The sequence below is a fragment of the Mastigoproctus giganteus genome, chromosome 7 (genome assembly GCF_048544385.1).
Source record: "Mastigoproctus giganteus isolate SK-2022 chromosome 7, ASM4854438v1, whole genome shotgun sequence".
NCBI lineage: Eukaryota > Metazoa > Arthropoda > Arachnida > Uropygi > Thelyphonidae > Mastigoproctus > Mastigoproctus giganteus.
Genome location: NC_143581.1, coordinates 81340699 through 81367491, shown reverse-complemented (window position 1 = coordinate 81367491; position 26793 = coordinate 81340699). Strand labels below are relative to the sequence as shown.

The window sequence follows — 26793 nt, the reverse complement described above, 5'->3', positions numbered from 1 at the left end:
CAGGACCTAAAGAACACTACCCAAACCATTGTTGATCTTCTTCCATGTTTAACAGTTGGCACTGGACAGTCAGGGTGGTGCACTTCCTTTGATATTTGCCAAATGTAAACTTTTCTAATATTGGAAAAAAGTGTGAATGATGTTTAATCTCAAAATATAACGTGTTTCCAATTATCAAGTGTCCACTTTTTGTGTTCCTTATGCAATTGCATAAGGAGCTTGGCAATAACGACTCTGCCATAAATTTCAGCTTTATTAAGTTCTTTTCTGAACTGTTTTGCTAAAAATTGGATTACTCAGCCTCTCATTAAGTTCTGCAGTTATTTTTGAGGCAATAGTTTTGTTTTCAGGCTACAATCTTTTTCAGAGTCTGGCAGTCTCTTTCAGTCAGGTTTGATTTTCTGACACAAGTCTCCTATCAGATTTTGCTTTTCCACACTTGGTGAATGCAAACATCACTTTTGATATGGTTTCTCAGGATACATTAAACAAATCAGCCATGTTAGTCACCAACATCCCTGCTATATGTTATATGCACCAACAATTTGATCCCTTTGAAATTCAGACAGATCGGGTCATTTTCTTTGTGTACCTTTTCATATCATCTCTAAATAAATATCAGCTTTTATCATCTTTCCTTCACAGTACTACCTGAAAGAAAGAAATAAAAAAAAAATTACTGCATGTTCATAAATACAGGTAGTTCCCGCTTTATGAGTTTTCACTTTACGAGTTTTTTTTTTTTTTTATTCCAAGTATCACTTATCAGCAAAATCGAAAATATGAACATTAATTGCAAAAAAATATTTGCAAATTTTTTTTGCAATTAATATTTTTTGTGAAAAATATTCACAAATATTGCATTTCAAACCAAACGCATAGCTATACAATACAGTGTACCTCGCTTTACAATATTAATCCATTCCACAGACACCATCATATCATGTAAATATCGTAATGTGAGCCCAATAACACATTGTTTTTTGGTAACTCGTTCCACAACCTCGGAAATTAAAATTTTCACTAGATAACTCTCTAAAAGGTCGTTTTTATAGTGAAAATTGTATTAGTTACCAATTCAAATCATTAAAATGCACTACACTTTCATCGTTATCATATATTCTGCTATAAGAATCAATTTTGAACAGCTTTGTGATATTTTTCTAAAGCACACTTCTGGAGGTCAAGACCATAAAACAATTTGCACTTTCAGTTTATTGGGCTTTTCTGTTAGTGCAATCAATTATAAACGGGTACTAAACTTGATGCTATTGCATTTGCGAAAATACCGACTGCTGGAATTGTGTGGTTTTTTAAGTTATTATGGTGAAATGTGTTTCCCCTTTACTGAAATCTTCAATCGTATAAAAAATATAAATAAATTTCCAGAATCTTCTCTTCATTCCTTTTTTTTTTTTAAGCTTCATAAACTTGTTACTCTGTGCTAATCGTGTTAGTTGCAATTTGTGCGTTCCATTAAAAAAATGCTTATGCATGCTATTGAAATTTAAAAAGAAAAGAGAAGATTATCTTGGAAATAAACGCCTCTTGAAGCATTTCTGAAGAAGACGACTCCTTGTGCAACAAACCAACGAGTGCTGAGCCACTAATGTGTAAACAACGAGTGTGCATTTAGTCAAATGTTAAAGAATAAACATTCTTTAACATTTGTAAGTCATAAATAATTTCTCTATTATTATAATTTGCTTGATTTTACAGGCTGTTTTCATTTCTTTGGATAAATCGATCATTGTTTAAACATAAACTAATTTCATTGTTGATAACATAACCCCTATTTTTAACTTTATGTATATGGAAAATATATTCCCGCTTTACAAGCATGTGCTAGGAACGAATTAACTCTTAAAGTCAGGAACTACCTGTATACAGACATTACAAAAACTACTATTTTCATATCAGGTGTTTCCATTATTTTGTCCACCTCTGTATAATCCACAAGAGCGCTTCTTGCAGAATTTGGGCATTTTGAACAATCATGAATCCTAATTGATGAACAGTGACAGATTCAATTGTTTTCAGGAATTGGAAATGACTGCCAGTTCAGTATGTTCATAGATGACTTCTTAGGAGCAGCTTGATCCAGTTTCATTGAAGACTCATAATGGCAAATAAAGCCCATTTCCAACTGTGCAGTAAAGTCAACAAGCAGAATTGCATGGTGTGCATTATTTTCAAATACTTTTTACATTCTTGAATAAGTGAATATTTTTTCTACACAAAGAATATGTTAACAATATGTGGTTCCAGCAAGATGGAAAAATTCTCACACTGTAAATGCAATCCTTTAGCTGTTTTGTGAACATAACAAGGTTGTGTGAACAAGGAGGCATCAACAAGATTCCTTGTTCACACAACCTTACCACTCTTGATTTCTTCATGCTGGGAGATTTTATTGAAAGAGTATGCTGCCAGGATATGAATGACAGAAAACCATTAGAAGTACATGTGGGATATGACTGGTGAGCAACATCTGAAATGCTGGGGAGGGAGTAAGAGAGAGAGAGTTTTGTTGTTAAATATTTCAAGAGATTTTTTTTTTTCACCTGTTAGTTTTTATATCCAATTAAAAATGCAATACTTCTTTTGACTCATCCTTTATGTATAAAATGAAAATACGTTTGGCTGGGATTCTACAGGTTTACTAGGATAATGAAACACTTACACGTGTAGAAGAAGAGCAGCAAAGTTTCTGCATTTCAAAAAAAATATGTAGTTTTTGATTGTGAGAGTCACCTGTAAAATTAAATCAGTCTCCTGCAAGCAGCATGTCTATAGAACTGCTGATTTTTTATTTAAAGAACAATATACTTTTTGTGATAATACTTAGAATAATAAATAAATGATTTTTGTACTCTTTAGATGAAGAGAGCAAGTAGATCATCATTAATATTTACAGGAACAAAATTTTATATATTAGCTAGTTAACTGCCTGTGCCCATGTATCTAAAAAGTTTTGAAAACTATCACATAAATGTAACAATTAAAATATATTTTAGTAATAAAATGAAATACCATCATTTTTTATGAATTCCAAAAATTCTTTCTGTTCTGTTAATTTCTGCAACTTCTGAAGTTTATTGTGCTTTATTCCCGGAGTTAAAACTCCAACTGCTGCCCAATCCTTAAAAAAAATAAAAAAATAAATAAATAAAAAAAGAAAAACAAGGAAACCACTATAAAAGGCACTGGGATGTTTTCTTATATCTCTAGAGTCAAATGGCTATTTAAAAAACTTACAAGTATAATAATCAAATATCAAGTTTCAGTACTTTGTATTGAATTTATAACACTCATTTATTGATTAATCAAATTCACAGATACAACAAACTTTTTTTCAACAAGTTCAATTATATTTGTATTCTACACAATATCTATAAATACATATCAAGAAAGTATAACCTGCTAATGGCAAAGCAAAAAAGTGAAGAGATGTTTTGAAACGAAGTACTTATATACATTAATATTCACTTATTGCAGAAATGTGTATTAAATTAAATCCTTACGACTATTATGACTATGGAAATTATAAGTAGTAGTCAAAAGAATAAACAAAATTTTTGTTATTAATTGATAACAATAATCATAATAATGATTACAATATACCAGGGAATTTGAAATTTGCTTTGCAAATTTGTAAGCCTGTAACATAATATAGCCTGAGTTTAGTGAAATACAGCATTAGGATCAATAAAGACAAATTTTGGCAAAGAAGTCCCAGCTTTATTTAGAACTGACCTTCAAATAAATCAACATACTTCATTTGGTATTTATCCAATCTGGTGAGTTTGGGATTGGCAAACCAGGGATTCTGAGCTGTATATCATAATTCTTCTCTTTCTTGGTGATTCTTCGCTCTCTCTCTCTCTCTCTCTCTCTCTCTCTCTCTCGGGGTAATACAAGAAATTTTTTTGGCTGGTGCAGTGCAAGCCTCAGGCTTCCTTGCATCATATGGCTAATAATAATAATAATAAAAATAAACAGAAATGATCCAATACATTACCGCGGGGTGCAAGGTGATCACCCAGACTGAGTACACTCGTAGACATGATCAGGTAGCCAGGATAATACATCAGAAGCTACCGAGGAAATACCAGTTAATCAAAGAAAGTATACCATACTACAAGTACAAACCCCAGGCAGTACTAGAGACCCCAAACCACAAGCTGTACTGAGACCGTGCCACAATAACGGATAAGACCATCCCACACAACAGACCGGACATAACCCTTGTGCACAAGATGGAAAAGGCTACCTACCTGATTGACATAGCGATGCCCAACACTAGCAATGTCCAGAAAACCCATGAGGAAAAAATTAGGAAGTAACGAACCTGAGAAAAATAATGTCAAGGAGATGTAGCATGTGCAAGAAGTAACAACCAACCCGATCATCATGTCAACCACCAGTATGGTGCCAAAGACTCTACATAGCACCCTAGCAGCAATAGGTCTCCCAGAGAACACCTACAAGGAACTCCAGAAAGCCACAATCCTGAACACTTCTGGATAGTCAGAGAGTTCCTCGACCAACAGTAACACCAGACATTACAACAACCACCCTGTGTACTTGGTAGCAATACCAGTCACGAGGTGGAACCCCCAATCAGGGAGAAATATTATAAGAGCCTCTCTACTGTAGAACACTAGGAAGAGGGTAGATGGTATGATCCAGCAGTTAATAACCTTTAGACCAAAGTTAAATTTATTTAATAGCTTAATCATGCAGAAATAAATTCTGCATATTAAATTCTGCTAGGAGGCAAAAGCTAATGATACGAATGATGAAAAGCTAAACAAGTCCACCTCCATAGATGGATGATGTTGCAGAGAAATATTAATCATACTGCATTGAGTGTGGCGCAGGATAAAGTCAACTGCGTTCAGGCCTTAGGCATAGGGGTCAGTTCGAAAAGTTGGACACAGTCTCCTGAGCAAGACAGTGGAGCAAGTGCCACTGTCCCCCATATGGCTACCACAAGAGAAGGGCAACACCATATACCCCACCAACTGGAACTGCTTCCTGTGCAAGTGACCACCAAGGAAGGAAGAAGATGCCAATGCATGATATAGAGCATCAAAATGAATATGTATATCATGCGAGTATACTATGAAATAACCAGGCTAGAGACCAATATCACAATGTACAGGTTGCGACTACATACAAAGTGGATGGAATGATTCCCGGATATTCAGGTCACCGAACGGCAATTAGCAGCCCAAAGAAGGACCATTGTCATGAAGAACCTAATAGCTCCTTCCAACTTGGAAAAAATCAAGCAGGATGTGAGCGATCAACTACAAAGAACAAAGAATATGGTCAATATGGAAACAGAGGAGGAACAGCATACCATGGAACCAGAGGAGGAAGAGCAAGAAGAAATACAACCCAGAGTAGCTGAAGCGGAAAGAGAAAGTCATGATATCAAGAATAGAAGATGAGTGGAATAAGGCCGTAACAGAATTCGAAGGAATGGACCCCACAAGAACCCACGTGATACTTAAGCAGAGGCCAAATAAAATCCTGTGGAGAGTAACAGACCACCTCAATCAGCAAATAATACCACATTACCTTGACAACAATGGTAAAACACTGGAGTCTATCCACAAAGCCATATACTGTGCTGCCATAGCTGCCACTGCGAGTGACCGAGTTCCAAGTTCCAATCAATATCTGCAAAGTTAAAATCCCCCATTACAGGACATTCTCATTTACTGACCCACTCTATTTCTCTGCACAATTGCTCATTGTATTGATAAGATTCATTAGGCCTATAAAACACTCCTACTCTCAATTTCCCTTTCTCCGTGTTTATTTCACACCAAATAGCATTAGCATTAGTAGAGGCATTTGATGCAAGAAAGAAAGCTTATGCAGCATCAGCCAAAAAAAAAAAAAAAAAAAAAAAAAGAAAAAAAAAAGAAACCACTTCCACTTCACCCCTCTGTTCGTTCAAAATACCTGTCCAGCTGAGCCTTAAACTTATTTAGGCTATCAACTTCCACGACAAGGGATGGAAGTCTGTTCCACCAACCAACCACCTGCTGGCTAAAGGCAAATTTCCGCACGTCTATCCTACATCTGTCTTTCCTCAATTTGAATTTATGCCCTCTCAGGTGATTATTCTGAGCAAGAGGAAGAATCCCATCAGCATTGGGCATGCTCAAACCATTCAAGGCTTTATACACCTCTATCAGATCACCTCGCTGGTGCCTAGTCTCCAGACACAGTAATTTGCAAAACTTAAGCCTTTCTTCGTAAGAGCACCCCTTTGTTCCATTCACTAATCTTGTTGCCCTTCTCTGTACTCGTTCCAGCAGCTCTACATCCTTCTTGAAATGAGGCCTCCAGGCCTGTATACAGTACTCTAGGTGTGGCCTGACCATTGCCTTATACAAGGGAATAATCACCTCCTTATCCCTGCTAGAAAAATTCCTATATATCATTGACAATACACCATGAGCTACTCTTGCAGCCCGTCTGCACTGCTCAGAGAACTTCATATCTGCCTGCACAACCACCCCCAGGTCCCTTTCATTCTCTACCACTGTCAGTGTAGTACCACAGAGTTGATACGTTGCTCTGGGGTTGCTGTTTCCCATGTGTAGTACTTTTCATTTGTCAATGTTAAACTTCATTTGCCACCTCTCAGCCCATCTGCTCAACCTTTCCAGATCCTGTTGCAGCAGCATAGTGTCAGTAATGTCCTTGACAACCCTGTCTACCTTTGTATCATCTGCAAACTTCAACATTAAGCTTGATAGACTCAACATCGCACTGTTCACCCATGTCACTTCCTTAGATTTTATGGTTTCTTAACTAACAGCATAAATCCTTCTCCTTTCCTACCTTTTCTATCCTTTCTGCACACATTGTACTCCCCAAATTCGAATTCTGCACTGCTGATATATGTATGACATCAAGTCTGTGATATCCCAGAAATATCTGCCTTTGATGCCTGGATCTGCACTTCGAATTCATCAAATTTATTTACTGTACTTCAAGCACTGGTGTACATGCTCCCATTCTTACTCTTAGTTACCCTAACACAGCCCATGTATTTACTTGTTCCATGATGACTCCAGTTGATCTTGAAATCCCCAGCAACCTGCTCTCTAGGCTCCTGCTCAATACAATAGAAGCAGTGCAAGAATCACTTTTGCCTCTGCCTGTGGCTACGGTTAATCTTTTAGTTTGTGAATCCCCCAAGTTAGCAGTTTTCCCACCCACCTAACACTGCCTGAATAGCATCAGCAAATATCCTTGCGCCCTTTCTATTTTAGTGTATCCCATTCCTGTAGAAGCTGTTTCTCCTGTTAGGAAGCAGAGACCATGCTGAAAAAACTTTTACCCCGTGAGCCTTGCACAATTTCTCCAGGGCAGAATTGCAGACCCTTTCAAATTTAATCCTAACATGTGACTTTTTTTTTCAGCATTGACCCGTACTTCTTACGAAAATCTGCAGATCTCTTATTCTTAAGGTCATTGGTCAATAATATCACCTTTTATGCCGTTAAAATATTATATCTGCTCTACAATATCATCAACGTTTGCCCCTGGCAGACATACCCTGGTATTCCACCTATCCTTTTTGCATAATATATTCCCCTGACTATTGAGTCACCAACAATAACTACTTGCTGTGGGACCAGTACATTCTGCTTTGGAGATTGCCGTTGTGTTGACTGATGCCCAGGGGTAAGCTCTGGCTTTGAGTTAGGCAGCTGAGAGTTTGATGGGCCCTCAATATTAATTTCTTTGAGGGCATCTACCCTACACCTCAACCGCCTATCAGAACGCTGAGTTGGCACCTAATTTCTTCACAGTCTCTGTACCTAGCACACAAAGACATCCTCCTTGGCTAGATCATGTCCTATTCTAGATAGGTCTGCAAACATTTCAAATTTTGCACCTTTTTTAGACAATAATGCATCAGAAAATCGCCATCTTCAGTTCTCCAGTGACAGTACTGCCGCTATTTTTAAGGTTAATCCAAAAAATTGGACAGTAGGTTACTGTCTGATTTATTAGATTAACCCTGCTTATGGTCACCCAGCTTTCAAACAGGGATAGGATGGAGATTAACCCCGGGGGCTCACATCTGGTGAGTATGGGCTTGGCACACCCAGGGTCTTGAGCCGGATATCATCATTCTTCTCTTTCTTGGTGATCCCCTTCTACTTCTGACTCGTGTTTTCTTTCTTTCTCTCTCTCTCTCTCTCTCTCTCTCTCTCTCTCTCTCTCTCTCTCTCTCTCTCTCTCTCGGGGTAATTCAGAATTTTTTTTTTTTTTTGGCTGGTGCAGCATAAGCCTCAGGCTTCCTTGCACCATATGGCTAATAATAATAATAATAATAAAGTCTTATGCTGAAACAAACTGTTTTTTTTTTTTTTTTCAGTTGATGTGTGAAAACTGTTATCTTTAGCCCAAGTTGTAATCCTGTTAAGAGTAGCTTGAAGTTGTCTCTCAATCATTCTCATATTTTGCGAGTGGCAAGATATGCTAAAGTCATTTGTGTATAAAGTAGTAAAAACAGTGATTGGAATGGTTTGCGTTACTGAGTTAATTTTTATAATGAAGAGGGCAGCACTTAAAACTAAGCACTTAAACTACTTTCTTTTTGAATGAAGTTATGAGAAAGGATGGACTGAACACAGACTTGGAAATATAGCTGTTTTTTTAGTTTTAAGTGCTGCCCTCTTCTGTATAAATTTTTTAACAATTATCCATTAGGCCTAATGGGTATAGATCATAAAGAAATCTATAATACCAAGCTGTGCCAAAAGCTTTCTCAATGTCTATATAAAATCTAGTGAAATGTTTGTTTCTCGTGTACTCATTACAAATCTGGATTTCTGTTAGAATCAAGAGGTCTATAGTTAATCAACCAGTATGAAATCAACGTTCTAATGAATTGATAAGTTTATTTTGACCAGATGAGACGAGAGTTTACCATTTCATCCATTAGTTTTTGCATACAGCTGGTGAAGACAACAGGCCAATAGTGATGTGGATTCATTAGCATTTTCCAGGTTTTAATAATGACATTATATGTGCATGGCATCAGATATCAGGTAAAGCATTTTCTGTAAAAATCCAGTCATATAGAAGGAGTAAAACAAAGTGACCCTTCACTTAGTCCAGCAGCACTAGTAATTGAACTGTCAAGGGGAAATAGTTTAATTATCATGAAGGGGACAGTTGTAAGGTTGATGGGATTGGTGTCAAAATGTAGGGTCTGTTTTTCAGCATTGGAATTTAATTTCTGTTAGGCTAGTGAGTACAAGTTTACTGCAGAGGTCCAAGCAAAAGACTCTCTGAGAATGATGGCTAATGCCTTAAGGTAGTGAGTGAAAGGTCATTCCCATCTTATTCAGTATGAGTAGATGCAAAGGAGGGTATTTATTATGCATTTTACCAATTTTTTCCAGATGGTTTGTGTTTTAGTAAACCTAGTAGAAGCAAAACATTTCAATGACTCTCTTCTACTTGCACATTGAATGTATCAGGAATTTGCTCTGGCTTTCTTAAACTGCACTATATTTGTGTCAGTAGGTTTCTTGCAAAAGTTATTCACAGCTTTATTTTTCTCTCATTTGGCTTGGCTGCATTCATTGTTTGACCAGGGTTTTGGACATATTTGGTAACTTGGGGGCATTCTGGGTATTATAATATTTGATTTACATTTTAAGTTACAGCAGCACTAATTGATACATATGATACAACTACTTTGTCTAGAAATACAACTTGACCCTACCATTAGGACAGGTAGCAAATTTCCCAATATATGACTCACTATCCAAGAAGGTCATCATGAACAGACCAGTTGAACAGTGGAAAAAGAGACAGTAAACATACGGAGAGATCTAAGATTAAGTGTCACTGTATATTTTACTACCCTGACACACCCTTTGAAGTTATTTAGTCATTTTTGCTAGCATTAATGTTCACTAGTAACATTACTACCCTTGGCACACTTGCCAATATTGGCTGTTATGGCAGCAAACAAGAACTTTTGAGATGTGTACAAGCTTTACTTTGATGCATATCATCAGATAAACAAATATATTACCCCCTCACCAACTAGTGCTTTACCTGAACCCTTATGGACCATTGCAAAAACATTTTTTTAAATGTATCTCTACAAAACAGGTTATTGCTACCTACAAGTGCAGGCCAACTTGATAAAAATTTCCTCAGATATCAGTCTCCATGTAAATAATAATGCTCTTTTTAGAGTCCTTTAAAAACTGACAAAATGTTGGTTGCATCATCAATTGTCATTCCCAACAGGCACCTGGTTATAACCTACCTACATAACCTACCTATAACCTACATTACAGAAAGGTGTTACATGTTTTGTTAGCAATGGAATCTCCTGATTAAAACTCAATCTTCTTGAATCAAAGCAGTCACCTTAACTATTCTGCTCTGAGGCTCAAATTAAGGTTGTGCCACCTGGCAGGTTACTAAATACTTCAGTCCCCACTGAGTCATTTTCCCAGTTTTATTTGCTTTTAAGACATCCATCTATTTCTTCAGTGATGAATATTTAATTTAGTAATGTACTAAGCTATAATTTAAGATCGGCACACACCTTCAGAAACAAAAAATAAAATCAGTTGAGCTAGGATTGCCTACTAGATTGAACCTGCAATACATGCAACACTTTATAAAATCAATAAAATTCTTGACTGCTCACATGAATTGCCAATAGTTATTTCAATCTGAGTGAGGATATTGTTGGAAAAAATATTTGAAGTGAATCTTGTAGTACCCATTATCAAGGTAAGAATTACATTTACAAAATATTACCATAAAATATCAGTGTAAATAGTCCATAGATAGCTCATAAAAGAAACACTACAATTGTAGTTTAAAAGGCATCAATTAAATTGTATCTCATACTGTGACTACCTTCACAATGATTTACCAGGTATTGCACTACCACAAATAAGCAATGCTTCACTAATAGAGAAGACTATTGTTACTTATTCTCAGTGGGCACCACTACCCAGACGGCACCATTTTAAGGCTTGTTGGTTTATAATCGGTGGGTGGGCAGGTACCGTGGTGTTGCAATCATGCCAACCCAGTTGTAAAGTTAATTCTATAACATGAGAGATGCCAGAAGGTGTACAAAATAATACTATATTAAAATATAAATGCACAAGGCATAATATGATATGAGCTTAAAATATACTATAATATATTGGTGTAAATACACCATAAACAAGTCTTGAAACAGTGCCATCTGGATGGTGGTGCCCACTGAGAATAAGTAACAGTCTTCTCTATTATTCGAGGTAGTGCAATACATGATAACTCTTTGTGAAGGTAGTCTCAAAATGAGATACAATTTAATCAATGCCTTTTATACCACGATTGTAGTTTTTCTTTCATGAGCTATCTATGGTGTATTTACAGCGATATTTTATAGTATATTTTAAATTCATATCATATCATGCCTTGTGCATTTATATTTTAATACAAAATATTACCATAATTAAGCAAGCAAAAATTTATCAACTACTGAACTTAGGAATTTAAACTTTACAATATACATAAAAAATATACATAGTAAATAAATAAAAAATTGTAATTTACTAGACTTAGCTTCACAAAAGATAAAAATTAAAACAGAAAATAACTTCAACAATTACAACAATTAAATTTATAAATATTACATTTATAAGATATTAAAGGAATTTTGCTTAATTCCTTTAATATCTTATAAATGTAATATTTATAAATTTATAAATATTAATCTATTGAATTCTATACGCAAACAGCTAATCCTGTAAAATAAAATCCACCAGGCAACGAGATACAAATTCACATAACATAAATAAAAGATATTGTTTTTTTGAGTACTATTAGCATTAACAGTATCATATGAAGAAAAAAGTCAAGCTTACACAGCATTGGCAAAAAAAAAAAACATTCCTATTTCACCTATCCATTCCCTCTAATAGTTCCTCTAGTTCTTGTTTTTCCTTTTCCAGTCAATGGAAGAAAGTCATTAATATACACGTGGAAAACAGTGAGAGAAAAAACTCAATACCAGCATTAGTAAAGTTAGAAGACAGAGAGCCATCTACCATTACCCACATGAGCAGTCAGAGAGAAAACTGGATGTGCAATTACAAAAACAGATGGCAAACCATAAGATAGAAGCTTATTTAGAAAACCTTTATGCCAATCATAATAAAAAGCCTTTGAAATATCAAGAGCAACTGTTCGAGTTTTTCTCCAAACTTTTCCATTGAATTATTTTCACATAGATGGGTAACTAGATAGTACGAACCAGAGCTGTAATGCTCAATATGTTCTACATCAATATCAATATTTGAAAAATAATAAGAGAAGTTTACCTCAACATAGTACAGTAGAACACTTCCGTTTGATACTCCCCAGAAATTAAAATGAATAAATTGAAAACTCACATTAGAGTAACAAATATTTAAAAAATTATTAAAAATCAATTTAATGCAATTAAAAATAAGAAAATTAATTAAAAGAATTTAATGAAAAAAGTGCAAAATGACTTTTCGTTCCTGAAGCTGACAACGCTTTTCGACCATATGTCGTGATCACAGGAATGAAAATTACCAAATAGGGGTGAGTGAAACTTAAAAAGGGATTATATGTCTTCGTGCATATGCGTAAAAGCCCATGAACTGGAGATGAGATAAGGCCAACGAACATTAACAGAATTTGTGTAATTTAATTTCTACGGTTCGTTGAGGCCAACTATATCACCTTTCGAGACAAAGTGTACAAACAAATTTTTGGTTTCCCAATGGGATTGATCCTGAGCGGCTTAATATTGGAGATCTATCTCTCAACGATTGAGCATACACATTTGACACCTTTTCAACCCCATATCACATACTATGGGAGGTATTTAGACGATGTTCTAGTTATTACTGATAGTAGTACTATCCAAGACATTTTACATTTGTTTAATAATATTCATTCTAGACTCAAATTTACATTGGAAAGGGAGGATACGGATACAAAGTCATTAAATTTTCTAAATTTTATGCTTACTCAGGACTCAAATAAAATCCAATTTAACATCTATCGAAAACCTACAAACACTGGTATGCTTCTACATTATCACAGCTATCACCTGTTCACCTACAAAAGATTGATTATCTTTAATCAATTTCTAAATGCCTACAAATATTCAACGACAGAATCCGCTTTGGGCTCAGAAATACAAATATTAACCAGCAGATTCTTAAACAGGGCATACAATAAACCAAATTAGGGTACAAGCTAAGGACAGGATACAAAATACTACTACACCAATCAACAATAGTAATATCAAAAAATACTTTATTTCTCTCCCATAAGTTGAACAGTGGCACAAACAACTTGACAAATTCTTTAAAGATACCGAATTTAAAATCGTGGCCAGGCCAATACAGAAATTACATACTACACTGAACTATCGCTCAGTCCTTTCCTCGTTTGCAAAACAAATTAATGACCTGGTATACAACGTTTCTTGCAGTGATTGTGACTCGTCTTACCAAGGTTCAATGCGTTTTCCTTTGAATATTCGTGTTAACCAACATGCGGCCACAGTTCATGCTTCTCGTTCAGCAGCGTCAGAATTAGCCTTTCATGCCATTAATGAAAAATATACTTTTTTATTTAATGAGGCCAAAATAATAATTGCAAAAACTGTAGAAATTAAATTACACGAAAATTCTGTTAATATTCGTCGGCCATATCTCATCTCCGATTCATGGGATTTTACATGCATGCGCGAAGACAAATAATCCCTATTTAAGTTTCATACTAACACCTATTCGGTAATTTTCATTCCTTTGATCATGACATATGGTTGAAAAGTGTTGTCAGCTTCAGGAACGAAAAGTCGTTTTGCAATTTTTTTGTTAAATTCTTTTAATTAATTTTCTTATTTTTAATTGCATTAAATTGATTTTTAATTGTGTTAAACTGATTTTTAATTGTGTTAAACTGATTTTTAATTGTGTTAAATAGATTTTTAATTATTTTTTAAATTATTGGTTACTCTAATGTAAGTTTTTCAATTTTTTCGTTTTAATTTCTGGAGAGTATCACACAGAAGTTTTCTACATACTATATTGAGGTAAACTTATCTTATTATTTTACAAATGTAGATGGGCAACATAAGCCAGAATATCACCAGTGGATCAAATGTGATGGAATCCACACTGGTAACTGTTGATTAGATGGAAGGTTTCTAGATAGTTTAAGAGTTCACAGTTAATTGATTTCTCCATTACTTTAGAGAGAGAGAGCAGAAGTAAGTGCATTGGGACAATAATTGGCTGGAAGTGATTTGGAACCCTTTTTAGGAACTGGCTGGATATGGGCATTCCAAGCAGAAGGGAAAATGACATTAGAATAAGAAAGTGAAAAAACATGACAGAGAACAGGAGTAAGTCCAGGTTTTGAGAACAAGAGGAGAAATATCATTATCTTTCTTAGTATCAAGATTGTTCAAAATCTTTCAGACATCCTTTTGATGGAAAGCATTGAATGCAGAGTACTAGGAATGGTAGGAGGTGGTTTAACCAAGATCATCAATACATGAGTTGGAAGAAAAGTAGAATTCTAGCAGGTCAGCTTTATCTTTGGCTGAAGTGGCAATAGAACCATCTGGTTTTGACAGAGGTGGGAACAGATATGGACAAAAGATTAACCAATAACTTTGACAAGCGGCCAGAATACTCGACTACCATTTGGATAAGAAGCAAGTTTTCTACCCTTAGTCTGTTCAAAATCTAGTTTGGACTAATTAATAACTGCTTTATAATTGTTCTGGGCTTTGATGTAGGCAGAAAATGAACCTGGAGATTTGTATACAAATCAGTTATGATAAACAACATTCGTCTGTTGAACAGCCTTAGCACATTTATTGGAAAACAAATGTTTAGATAATAAGAATTTAAGATGGAGTGTGGAATAGAGGATTTCATTCCTATAAGAATAATCTGAGCAAAAACTGAGATCAGAAGATTTTAAACAGTAATCTGACCAACAAAAAGAAAAGAAATCTCACAGATCATCTCATTTTGCATTCTTGTAAAGGCAGACAACACTGGTTGAGAATGACCACAAGAGAAAGGCTGTATTGGAGAAGAGACTATCACCAATTTGTGATCTGAGGTGCTCAGGGGACCACTCACCTCGACTGTGTACTTAGAAGGATTGTTTGTGAGAAAATGATCAAGAGTATTGGCTGCATGGTTAGGATTGTCTGGTATTCTGATAGGAAAATGAACAATCTGTACAAAATAGTTAGTAATTGAAAAACCATCAGCATATCTCAACCAGCTGTTTCCGTGTGACTAGAAAATGGAAAACTAGAGTTGTGAACATTAAAATCACCAAGGAAAATTGCATCACTGTTAGTAAAATTGGACTGTTTCAAGTCAAGTTTCAAAGAAAGGAAGTCAAAGAGTTCCAACTGATTAGTAGTGTTGGGAGAACGATAGAGGTAATAGATGAATTTGACAGAATGTGGAAGGGGGAGAGAGATTTTAAGCCAGAGAAGATCAGATAGATGAGGTTCCAAATTACTAAGAGTCTGACAGGGAATATTAGAATGGCATATGCACCACCTCTGAAGCAAAAGGAAACATACAGTACCACGTTTGAAGCAAAAGGAAACATACAGTACCACGTTTGAAGCAAAAGGAAACATACAGTACCACCTTTGAAGTGAAAGGAATCATACAACAAATAATCCAGATGTCTGAGATGAACAGTGTTTGAATCAAATGATAAGTGGGATTCTGTCAGAAAGAGTACACTGGGATAGGGCAGACTGTAAGCGGATTTTGACATCGTTAAAATTAGAACTGAGACCACATATATTTGTGAAATGAATAAAAAGTTTCTTATCTCACAGGTGCCTAGTTTCCAGACTAGACATCTATGGAGTGATCTGATTGAGGTGTGTAAGGCTTTGAATTGATTCTTCCTCTTGCTCGGAAACACACATGAGAGGGCATAAATTCCAACTGAGGAAGGAAGATTGCAGGATTGATGTGCAGAAGTTTGCCTTTAGTCAACAGGTTGTTGATTACTGGAACAAACTTCCATCTGTTGTTGCAGAAGCTGATGTCATAAATAAATTCAAGGAACAACTAGATCTATTATTAGACGGAATGAATAGCTGAAATGGGAGGTGTCTTTTTTTTTTTTTTTTTTTTTTTTTTGTTATGCTGTATAAGCTTGCTTTCTGCCATCATTTGGCACTGCTAATACATTTAAATTAGAAAAAGGTTGGCTGTAGGACAGATCTGTAAAAATCTGCTTTCAGCCAGAGGGTGATGGACTGTTGCAACAAATCTCCACCTTAAAAAGGAATTAGACAAATTATTAGAGGAAATGAACAGTTGACATATGTAGTGTTTTTTTTTACCAAATGAATTTGCATATTTAAATTATGGAAATTAAGATTGTAATGTTTTATTTTGTTTATTCTGGAGACTTATTTCTTGACACTGCACAAAAGACATTTAGACTGGAATATTAGAAAAGACTAAGCATACCGTGAACTATGCTGAAATTTTGGGAAACCCAGGAAATTCCAAGCTGAACGATAGGACTTAGCTTTCTACAGAAGTTTGTTCTGTTTAGGACATATTTTGCCAGAGCAAAGTTGTTTTCAATGGTTCTTTAGCTAACAGATTAAGAATACTCCTATAGGTGCCCTCCATTCCATCAGTTCTCTGTGCCTTCAGTTCCATCGTAGCTAATATTACCATGAAGAAAATGGAACAAAAAACCAAAAATGTTTTGAGCCTGCTAGCTCCAGTCAGATTCCAGAAACACCGACAATGAGTCCGCAGTCATTCCTAAGTGTCAAAACTTCTGCTCCTATCTCCATTCTTTTTCTTCGTATATAGAATTTACTATGGAATTGTAGACAAATAATGTCCTCCCATTCCCGGATGTTTTGGAGTAACACAGAGATTCATATTATTCATTAATATTATGGAAGTTTCTGGTTTTTAGGACTGCCCTACCAACACTGACCCTATCACTGTAGTTGACACTAAGTGTGTTGACTGCTGTGGAAGCAGTCATATAGTTGAACTGTTTCAGAAAAGGAAAAGATTCGATGATTTGAGTTAACACCTACAATATGGCCAAGTGACAATGAGAAGAGTTGGATGTTATTGTATGAGGTACTTTCCTCAAATATACATTTTACTGTGAATAGCATGCAGGGTACTACATACCATTCACAATTAAGTATATGCCAGGAGGTCTACCCCTATAAGTATATGCCAGAAGGTCTACCCCCCTCCACTGGAGCCCCTATTTTCTTACAAACAAACCCAGTCAGTAGCAAACAATCAATTCCATGAAGAACTGAACACACACACACACACACACACACACACACACACACACACACACACACACACACACACACACACACACACACCAAAGAACAGTCAGCAGACAAACAGCTGGGCATAACAGGCCCATTTTGTATGTGCTACCCTTTCCATACAAGGAAGTGCAAGAGAAGAACTTGATGCATCCCAAGGGAGATGCAAATGTGAGTTCTGATGCACTGCAAAAAGACAAGTTTCTTACCTCACAAGGAAACAGTTGTTATTACTTTGCAAAGAGATGCAAATATTAAAACAAAGCTTAATTCATCACAATTAGATGCAATCTTAATCAGTAAGACATGAAGTCCACCATAGTACCTATATATATATATATATATATATATGTGTGTGTGTAATATTAAGGATAATATAAAGAACCATTAGAATAAGCAAATCAATCCAATAATACCATCAGGGACCTAAGAAAACGCAAAAAAAAAAAAAATATATATTATTATCGCTTTTTACCGACAATCTAGATGACTTCAACTGGGGCCAACCACCCAGAATGAAGGCAAAAAACGACAAGAGGTTCTCTGTTTCTGTGATGATCAATATATGCAAAGTAATTTAAATCTAAACCAAATATAAACCAGTATAGGCCGAATGTAAATCGAATGAATGTAAATCGAATATAAATAAATCGAAAGATAATAAAAGTTAAGAAAATTTAGAAATATTAGAATCAAAGGTAAAAAATATAAGTAAAATATAAATGTAAGCATATATTAATCATCATTGACCCGACAGAGAATGTAATTTAATGATTAAAATAAGATTAAATATATAATACATATTGACCGTATCTAGGACATAATGTAATAGTCGTCAAAATAATATGTGGTGCCCCCTAGGTGATGGATACGGTAAAAATAAATAATTAAATTAACGCATAGAGAAACATGCAGATAGTAAGAAGAAAAACTAAAGGAGTAGGAATAATAGAACCTGAACTCCACAAAGGCGAAAAATAGTGGTATAGATAAAGTATAGTGGTATAGACAGTTGAAGTCATCTAGATTGTCGGTAAAAAGCGATAATAATATTATTTTTTTTTTTTTTTTTTGCGTTTTCTTAGGTCCTTGATGGTATTATTATTGGATTGATTTGCTTATTCTAATGGTTCTTTATATTATCCTTAATATTATAGACATTATGGGTGTATTGCATGATTGCTTGCAACTGCATTGACTCATAAATATTATTTACATATTAGTTACAGTTATTGTCGTTTTAACTTTCTTTCTTTACTTTTTTATCAATAATTATAAATATATATGTGTATATATATATATATATATATATAAATAATTATATTTAAATAATGTTGGAAAAGAAGTATTACTTAATAAAAATAAAAAGGAGGGTACAGCACACATCAGAGGCAGCAAAAAGCACATTCCTCTACATGATGCATTTTATTATTTTAAACCTTATTCTAATTTATATGACTATATTTCAAGCATCATGTAGAGGAATATGCTTTTTGCTGCCTCTGATGTGTGCTGTACCCTCCTTTTTATTTTTATTAAGTAATACTTCTTTTCCAACATTATTTAAATATAATTATGTCACATGATAGTATTGGGCGAATTGCTAACGCTGTGCCTGTACTGCCATCTATAGTTTATTATTCATTTATATAAACGGGTTAAGTTTACTTTTGTCAGTAGTGTGGCTTTGCACTGGAGTGCTCTTGTCTGTTCTATTTTTGATTTTTGCTGCATCAGGACCACCGCTGTTCAATTCCCTGCATTGGCGGTTCGATCTGGGGATCGGTGTGGCGGACTGATCTTGCGATCGTTTTGCCTTTGCGGCGATTTGTTTAGCGTTCGAAATGTAGCGATTCACTGACCATTATTGGCCTTGTGGTCCTCTCTTGAGATGGGGCATAATGGTCAGTCTATTTTTTCTATTTTTGTTTTGTTTTGTTTTATTGTGAATGGTTTAAATCTCTGTTTGGTGATATTTCACATAAATTTGGACCTGGTGCCCATCAGAGGGGGCACCGCTAAATTTCTATTTAATTGGCTTTAAATTTTAATGAATTATTATTTGTATAATTAAAATTTCTAAATTAATTTAGAGTTTCCGTTGCAATATATTTTTATTCTTGTTACCCTTCTCTTCCCTCCCTGTTAGATTTGAATCTAGGTTTAATTTTGTTTTTTCGCTCTTGTCTTGCCGTACTGCTGGCATTCATTATTTTATTATTTTAAACTTTATTCTAATTTATATGACTATATTTCAAGCATCATGTAGAGGAATATGCTTTTTGCTGCCTCTGATGTGTGCTTTACCCTCCTTTTTATTTTTATTAAGTAATACTTCTTTTCCAACATTATTTAAATATAATTATGTCACATGATAGTATTGGGCGAATTGCTAACGCTGCGCCTGTACTGCCATCTATAGTTTATTATTCGTTTATATAAACAGGTTAAGTTTACTTTTGTCAGTAGTGTGGCTTTGCACTGGAGTGCTCTTGTCTGTTCTATTTTTTGATTTTTGCTGCATCAGGACCACCGCTGTTCAATTCCCTGCATTGACAGTTCGATCTGGGGATCGGTGTGGCGGACTGATCTTGCGATCGTTTTGCCTTTGTGGCGATTTGTTTAGCGTTCGAAATGTAGCGATTCACTGACCATTATTGGCCTTGTGGTCCTCTCTTGAGATGGGGCATAATGGTCAGTCTATTTTTTCTATTTTTGTTTTGTTTTGTTTTATTGTGAATGGTTTAAATCTCTGTTTGGTGATATTTCACATAAATTTGGACCTGGTGCCCATCAGAGGGGGCACCGCTAAATTTCTATTTAATTGGCTTTAAATTTTAATGAATTATTATTTGTATAATTAAAATTTCTAAATTAATTTAGAGTTTCCGTTGCAATATATTTTTATTCTTGTTACCCTTCTCTTCCCTCCCTGTTAGATTTGAATCTAGGTTTAATTTTGTTTTTTCGCTCTTGTCTTGCCGTACTGCTGGCATTATTTTAAACCTTATTCTAATTTATATGACTAAATATATATATATATATATACACGACACTGGTGTGCAAAATTTAAGGACCAATGAGGTTTTCACCTGTAGCTTCTCACAGGCGTGGCCTGGATATGGGAAAAGCATACCTAAGGAACGTCATGAGGTACAGAAATGATGAAGGAAACAACACCGACACAACAACAGAAACAAAATGGTACAGAGGGACTTTATTCAAAAATGGCAACGTAGCACTGGCTGCCATGATAGAGATTCAGCACTGCCAAAGATGGAACAAAAGAAAGAGGTGGTCCTCAGTAGGAGATATGGCCACCCCTAATGTCAAGGCAGGCTTTGCACCACCTGTCCATACTTAGAACAATGTTGCCGATAAGTTCTTGCAGTAATGTGAAGATGCCACTGACAGAGGAATGTGTCCATTCCTCTGTCAGTGGCATCTTCATCTGGTGAACATTTTCTGGTGGGTGTGGACATGCCGCTAGGCATCTCTACAGAGCATCCCATATGTGTTCAATGGGATTTAGATCAGAGGAAACGGGCAGGCCAATCCATATAAACAATGTCCTCACTTTTTAAATGCATATCAACAGCTGCAGTCCAATGGGGTTAGGCATTATCATCCATAAACTCGAACTCGGGGCCAATGGCACCTCGGAACAGACATACATGGGGAAGGATTACCTCAGTACAGTAGCATGCACTGGTTATAGTACCGACTTCCGGTATCTGGAGTTGTGTACATCCATCTAAGATAACGCCTCCTCAGACGAGAGCACCTCGACTGCCCTTTCAGTGATGTTTGCGGGGTGATACTGTGTGCCAACCTCTTGGCAGATTAGCTGATGCCCAGAATCGCTGCTGAGACTGAATCTACTCTCATCAGTAAAAAGTACCTTGCCCCATTGCACTGCTGTCTGGTCCTTGTGTTCGATGCACCACTGTAAACGGTGTCTCTGATGGGCAGGTGTTAAGGGGGACACAGCATACTGGCCATCGTATGGCTTTGTGGAGTCGCCTAGCCACAGTAAACCACGATATTCTGCATCCTGTGCTCCTGTGCAGCTAGTTTGCAATGGATCTCACTGTTTGATGTCGGTACCTCTTGGCCTGTAGGGGTATATAGCGGTCATCATTGGGCATTGTTTTTTTGTGGACGACCACCACTGGTCCTTCGAACAGCTATACCTGTCATTCTGAAGGCCGACCACGCACGTGAGACGATGCTATGGGTGATACCGAACTCTGCAGCCACACTCCTTGCACTTCGACCTTCCTTGAGCTTCCCAATTACTCGACCCCGGGTAAAGTCATTCAGATGTTGTCTACTAGCCATTTCATTGTCTGTAGCGCTATATGAAACCAATCGAACATCTATAACAATCTTGCTCACCATTTGGTAATTTGCACATAACTGCTGAACTGCTGCTTTTATCTGTTTATGTGAGCCCTCTCATCACGATTCAAATTTTTGCATGTGCACCAGCTACTGAACAGCCACAATTATGCATATCGCCACAGGCGGTTTCATTTGATTTTGTGGTTGTAACCTTTAGAAATAGTGTTGGTCCATAAGTTTTGCACACCAATGTAGTTCAGGCACTTATCCCTTTGGTCAGAAGAAATCCAGGTGCTCAGGAGAAGTTGAGGCTGCCATAAGTGGAGCATTGCTGAACACCACTGTAATTGGCAGGGCAGACTCCTACCAATAATCAGAACAGTACCACACTTCCTGTGCCTGCCCTACTACCTTTGGAATCAAATAATCCATCCTTATGTCCAGCACCTCGTCTAAAAGTAGTGCTGAATGCAAAAAGCACTGCGTTCCATTCCTTTTCTTTTAACAATACCATCATACCAATTTGGTAATAATATTTAAATGGTTACTTCAGAAACTCCAGATTCACAAAAATCTGAAAAAGACCAGCTGCCAAACAACAGGATTAACAGTCCTGGTCAGGTAAAGACAATGACTGTCTTAGAGAATTACAGATTCCTAGAAATCTATGGATTCCACCAAACTCCAAACAACAGGATTAAGAGTCATAGCCAGGTCAGAGGGTGGTCACCTTAGAGAATACAATTTTAATACACAGGACAGGTTTAAACTTTTTTATTTAATACAGGACGCTTATTTTCTAAGAAATAGTGGTCTTTTGTAAAGGTGGTTATTTATATAAAGGTTTCACTATCTATATAAAAAAACTTTCAGATAAATAGTTCCAGTTTTGCAACTAAAAATGAGTATAGAACATGGCTATCAAACAATAGATATTTATTATTATTATTTTTTAACTCAGTCAAATATCAATTAGAGAGAGAGAGAGAGAGAGAGAGAGAGAGAGAGAGAGAGAGAGAGTGTGTGTGTGTGTGTGTGTAACAATATTGTTCTGAAAAACTTGTTTAGATAAAAATAAGAAACACTTTAAAGTAATGTTTTATTCTCTAACACTTTTGGCTTATAAAATTATATTCCCATAGGATTTTACACTGTGGATAAGGATGGTGATGCAGATAATTTGATATAAAACAGTGACTAGACATAAGGCAGTTCACTAAAAGTGAAACCAAAAATGTTGAGAGAGTTTAGTGCTTGAAATAACAGCAATATGCCCTTTGGAGGAGGAAATTTACTTTGGGGGGGGGGCAGACAACAACACAAAGTCCTAGCTGACAGATTAATTGAACAATTCTTGTATAGTATTTTAAATCAAATAACTTTTTTGAAACAATATTAATACAGTTCTAATCATTAGCGAATATGTATTTTGTCCATAAAAGGAATTGAGGAAAATAATAGATTACTTACATCATCATCAGTGCTCTGCCAAGGCAGTTCAACATACACTCAACAACCACTTCATCTCTATATCCTCAGCTCTATTCTTCATCTCCCCCATATCTACTATCCCCTTCTCAATTTATCCATCACAAATTTTTTCAATTCCCTCTGGGCACCTTCCCCTCAACTTTTCCCTTCATTAATCATTCACCTTGCAACATTTATTTCACTTACATGGAGAGCATAAAAAAGTACCTTAAATATGGGTAAACATGGAAAAGTGCAAGTGTAAATGAACTATTTGTTTCAGCTATAACTATACATATATATACATATACAGAAAAGGAGATAGCCATACCTCTAAAAATTTCTGGAAACATAGCGATATATAGCAGCTAGCTCTCTCAAAATCTTTCTCGATGATGCTCAGCAAAGAAAGTTCTTCAGTTAGATGATTCTAAAAGATTTAGGTTACTGTTGATTTCAGTCAAATATTTTTTTAATTAGCATAAGTAATGCAATTATACACTTATCACAAAGATAAAATTAAATGGAAGATATGCAATACAAAAAAAGAAATCATTTTTTTTATACTCAGAAAAAATTCAAATTATGTGATGACCTTGTCTCCTTTGTAGCACATGTTTTTGAGTTTCTGAATTTATTAAGAAAATACCAAAAAAAAATGATTGAATACAAGTAAAATATATTAAAATGTGATGTAAAAAAGGAGGATTTCATATGTGATGGTCCCATTATCTAGAACCACAAGGCACCAGTATCAGAAACAACCAAAAGACATACCATTCCAATAAGCTCTAAATCTACCAAAGCACTTAGTTGAAAGGCTGTGGCCCTATGCTATGCAAATTATTAACAAAGTACTTACTTACCTGGTGAAGGCAGAAAACTAAAAGAATCCCAGGCAGAAATTTTCCAAAGACTCCCCTAACACACTGCACCCTCTAATAATAATAATAATAATAATAATAATAATAAAAAAAAAAAACACCTCAGATATTGGGAATGGCAGAATGGACAATTTATGGAAAAATAAAATTAATTTAATTAAATGGATAAAATGTAATTAAAATATTAAATAACCTAGTACAGAAATAGACAAAATAACTGCAAGTGGAAGATATGACTGAATATCAAGTTTCCTGTAAAAAATCATGTGTTTTGTATGGGAGGAGGAGGCAACCCAACAAAACATTCAACTAAAGGTGCCTCCATAGCCAGGTGGGCAGGAGCAGCAGTGCGTAGCACACGCTTCTTGATTAGACCGGGGTTCGAGCCCGTGACCACCAAATACGGGGGATGCAGAAAGGTCAGGGAATGACCACCGCATATCCCCAGAGCAATATGGCCTTAGTTGCTAATGCTCCTTAAAACCAAATAACAACAACATTCAACTAAAGATAAAAATAAAAAGTTTTCTTTAAGAAAGTTTACTGAAAAATACTTTGGACACAAGTAACAAACAATTGACTTCACTAAACTGATGAGCCAATTTTATCATTACCTGGACTGCGAAGTGTGTAAGCCAAGGCACTCAGGCAGACACTCAACATCAGTTACAGACTTGATACAGCTGTTGAAACAATATCATTTGTTCTTCCAGTACTTGGGAATCTTAAAAAATGTCCAAAGAAATAGTGAATGAATCAAAAATTCCTACATATAAAAATAGGAAATGAACAAGGTGACAGAAAATACAAAATACAAAGGATATATGACAACTGTTCTGGGTAACTTGGACAGCCTGAGAGAGTGAATTTTTGTTTAATTTATTTTACTAAGTTAATTAATTTATTCAATCCATTAAAGGCCTTAAACACTTATATTAAATCCCCTTGTAGGTGCCTACACTTCCAGATGCTGCAATTTGCAGAACTGAAATCTTTTATGGTAAGAGTACCCTTTTCTGTCCCTGATAATTTTGCTCCCATTTTATGCACCCATCCCAAGAGATCAACATCCTTCCTAAAAATAGCTTCCAGACCTGTATGCAGTACTCAAGATGCAGCCTAACCACCGTATTACATAATGTGGCAATCGCTCTATCTCTGATGATGAAGATGCCTCTGTAGCCAGGTGGGCAGGAGCAGCAGTGCGTAGTACACACTTCTTGATTAGACCGGGGTTCGATCCCGTGCCCACCAAATACAGAGGATGTGGAAAGGTCAGGGAATGACCACCGCATATCCCCGGAGCAATATGGCCTTAGTTGCTAATGCTCCTAAAAACCAAATAACAAACAAAATTGATGATAAAATTCCATTATATCATTGACAAAATCCCCGTACTACATAACATGGCAATCACCTTGTCCCTGATTACAAAATTCCTCTATATCAAAAATTCCATGGGCTGAACTAGCATGCCCAAAAAAACTTCATATCAGATTTTATAATTATCCTGAGGTGGATTTTTTTTTTTTTTTTTTTTTTTTTCCAATTACCTTGAGTGTAGAACCAAAATAACTTAACCAACTGATATGGTATTGAGGGATTGCTGCTTTCATTATGCATTACCTAGCATTTTTCAAAGTTAAGCCTCAACTACCACTCCTTGACCCATCCAGATAATTTTTCTAGGTCATGTAGCAGCATTTACCTTGATTTCTGTCATTAACCATCCTGCCAACCTTTGTGTATCTGAAAACTTGGACATTAAATTTGATATGTCTTCATCAATATCATCAGTAAATACTGAAAACAACAAAAGTTCTAGCACTGAACCCTGAGAGGTCTCCACTAATAACATTAGTGCAAAAAGAGCAGTGCTCATTAATAACGACACGCTACCTTTCTGCCACTCAACCATCCCCAGCAACTTGCCTCCAATTGTGATTCTGCTCCAATTTCATATGGAACAATGAAGTCTAGAGATTAAATTGGCTGCCAGGTGTCACTTGGTGAAGACGTAGACTTCTATAGTTGCTGCAAACAGATAAGTTTTCCTTGAAGTTTTATCGTATTTTTAATTAGTTAACATATTAATTTGTGTTTTATAAATAGATTAAATAGGCTTAGAAGCTTTTGTTAGCTTATTTTTTAAATTTAGCTAGTGATTTTGTAAGTTACAACTCGCCACTCATACTGCTATCGTGCTGGTAAGAATATTGCAGCTTAACCAGTATTTCAGAAGAATATTAGGGTTTAAATTGTAATAATAAATAAGTACTGTATTTTGAAGGGTTTAATCACCTTTTGGGCATATATCTTTTGCCATATATATTTTTTTTGATTAGTTAACATATTAATTTCTGTTTTACAAATAGATTAAATAGGCTTAGAAGCGTTCATTAGCGTATTTTTTAAATTTGATTTTGTAAGTTACAACTCTCTACTCTTGCCACTATTGGCTAGAATAACATAGCATAATCAGTAGCATAGAAGAATACTAGAGCTTCAATTGTAATAAGTATTTTGAAGATTTTAATCACTTTCTGGGCATATATCCTTTGTATTTAGCTAAAGATATAACTAATTTAGCATTGTGATCGTTAAGGTGTAGCGTAACTTGATAACATATATCTCGAACTTGATAGCTAAGGTTTGTTTGTCAGAATT

General features: G+C 35.6%; 1 protein-coding gene across 1 annotated transcript in view; it reads right to left on the bottom strand.

Annotated features, from left to right (window-relative positions):
* The window catches only part of LOC150083028 (DNA-dependent protein kinase catalytic subunit-like), a 183460-nt gene that overhangs the window by 6346 nt on the left and 150321 nt on the right, over window positions 1–26793 (bottom strand). The window contains exons 9-10 of the mRNA XM_090378361.1: window positions 23574–23672; window positions 3034–3142 (exon numbers count right to left, since the gene is read on the bottom strand). Coding sequence (XP_090234487.1) covers window positions 3034–3142; window positions 23574–23672 — 208 coding nt within the window. The remainder of the gene's footprint in view (window positions 1–3033; window positions 3143–23573; window positions 23673–26793) is intronic.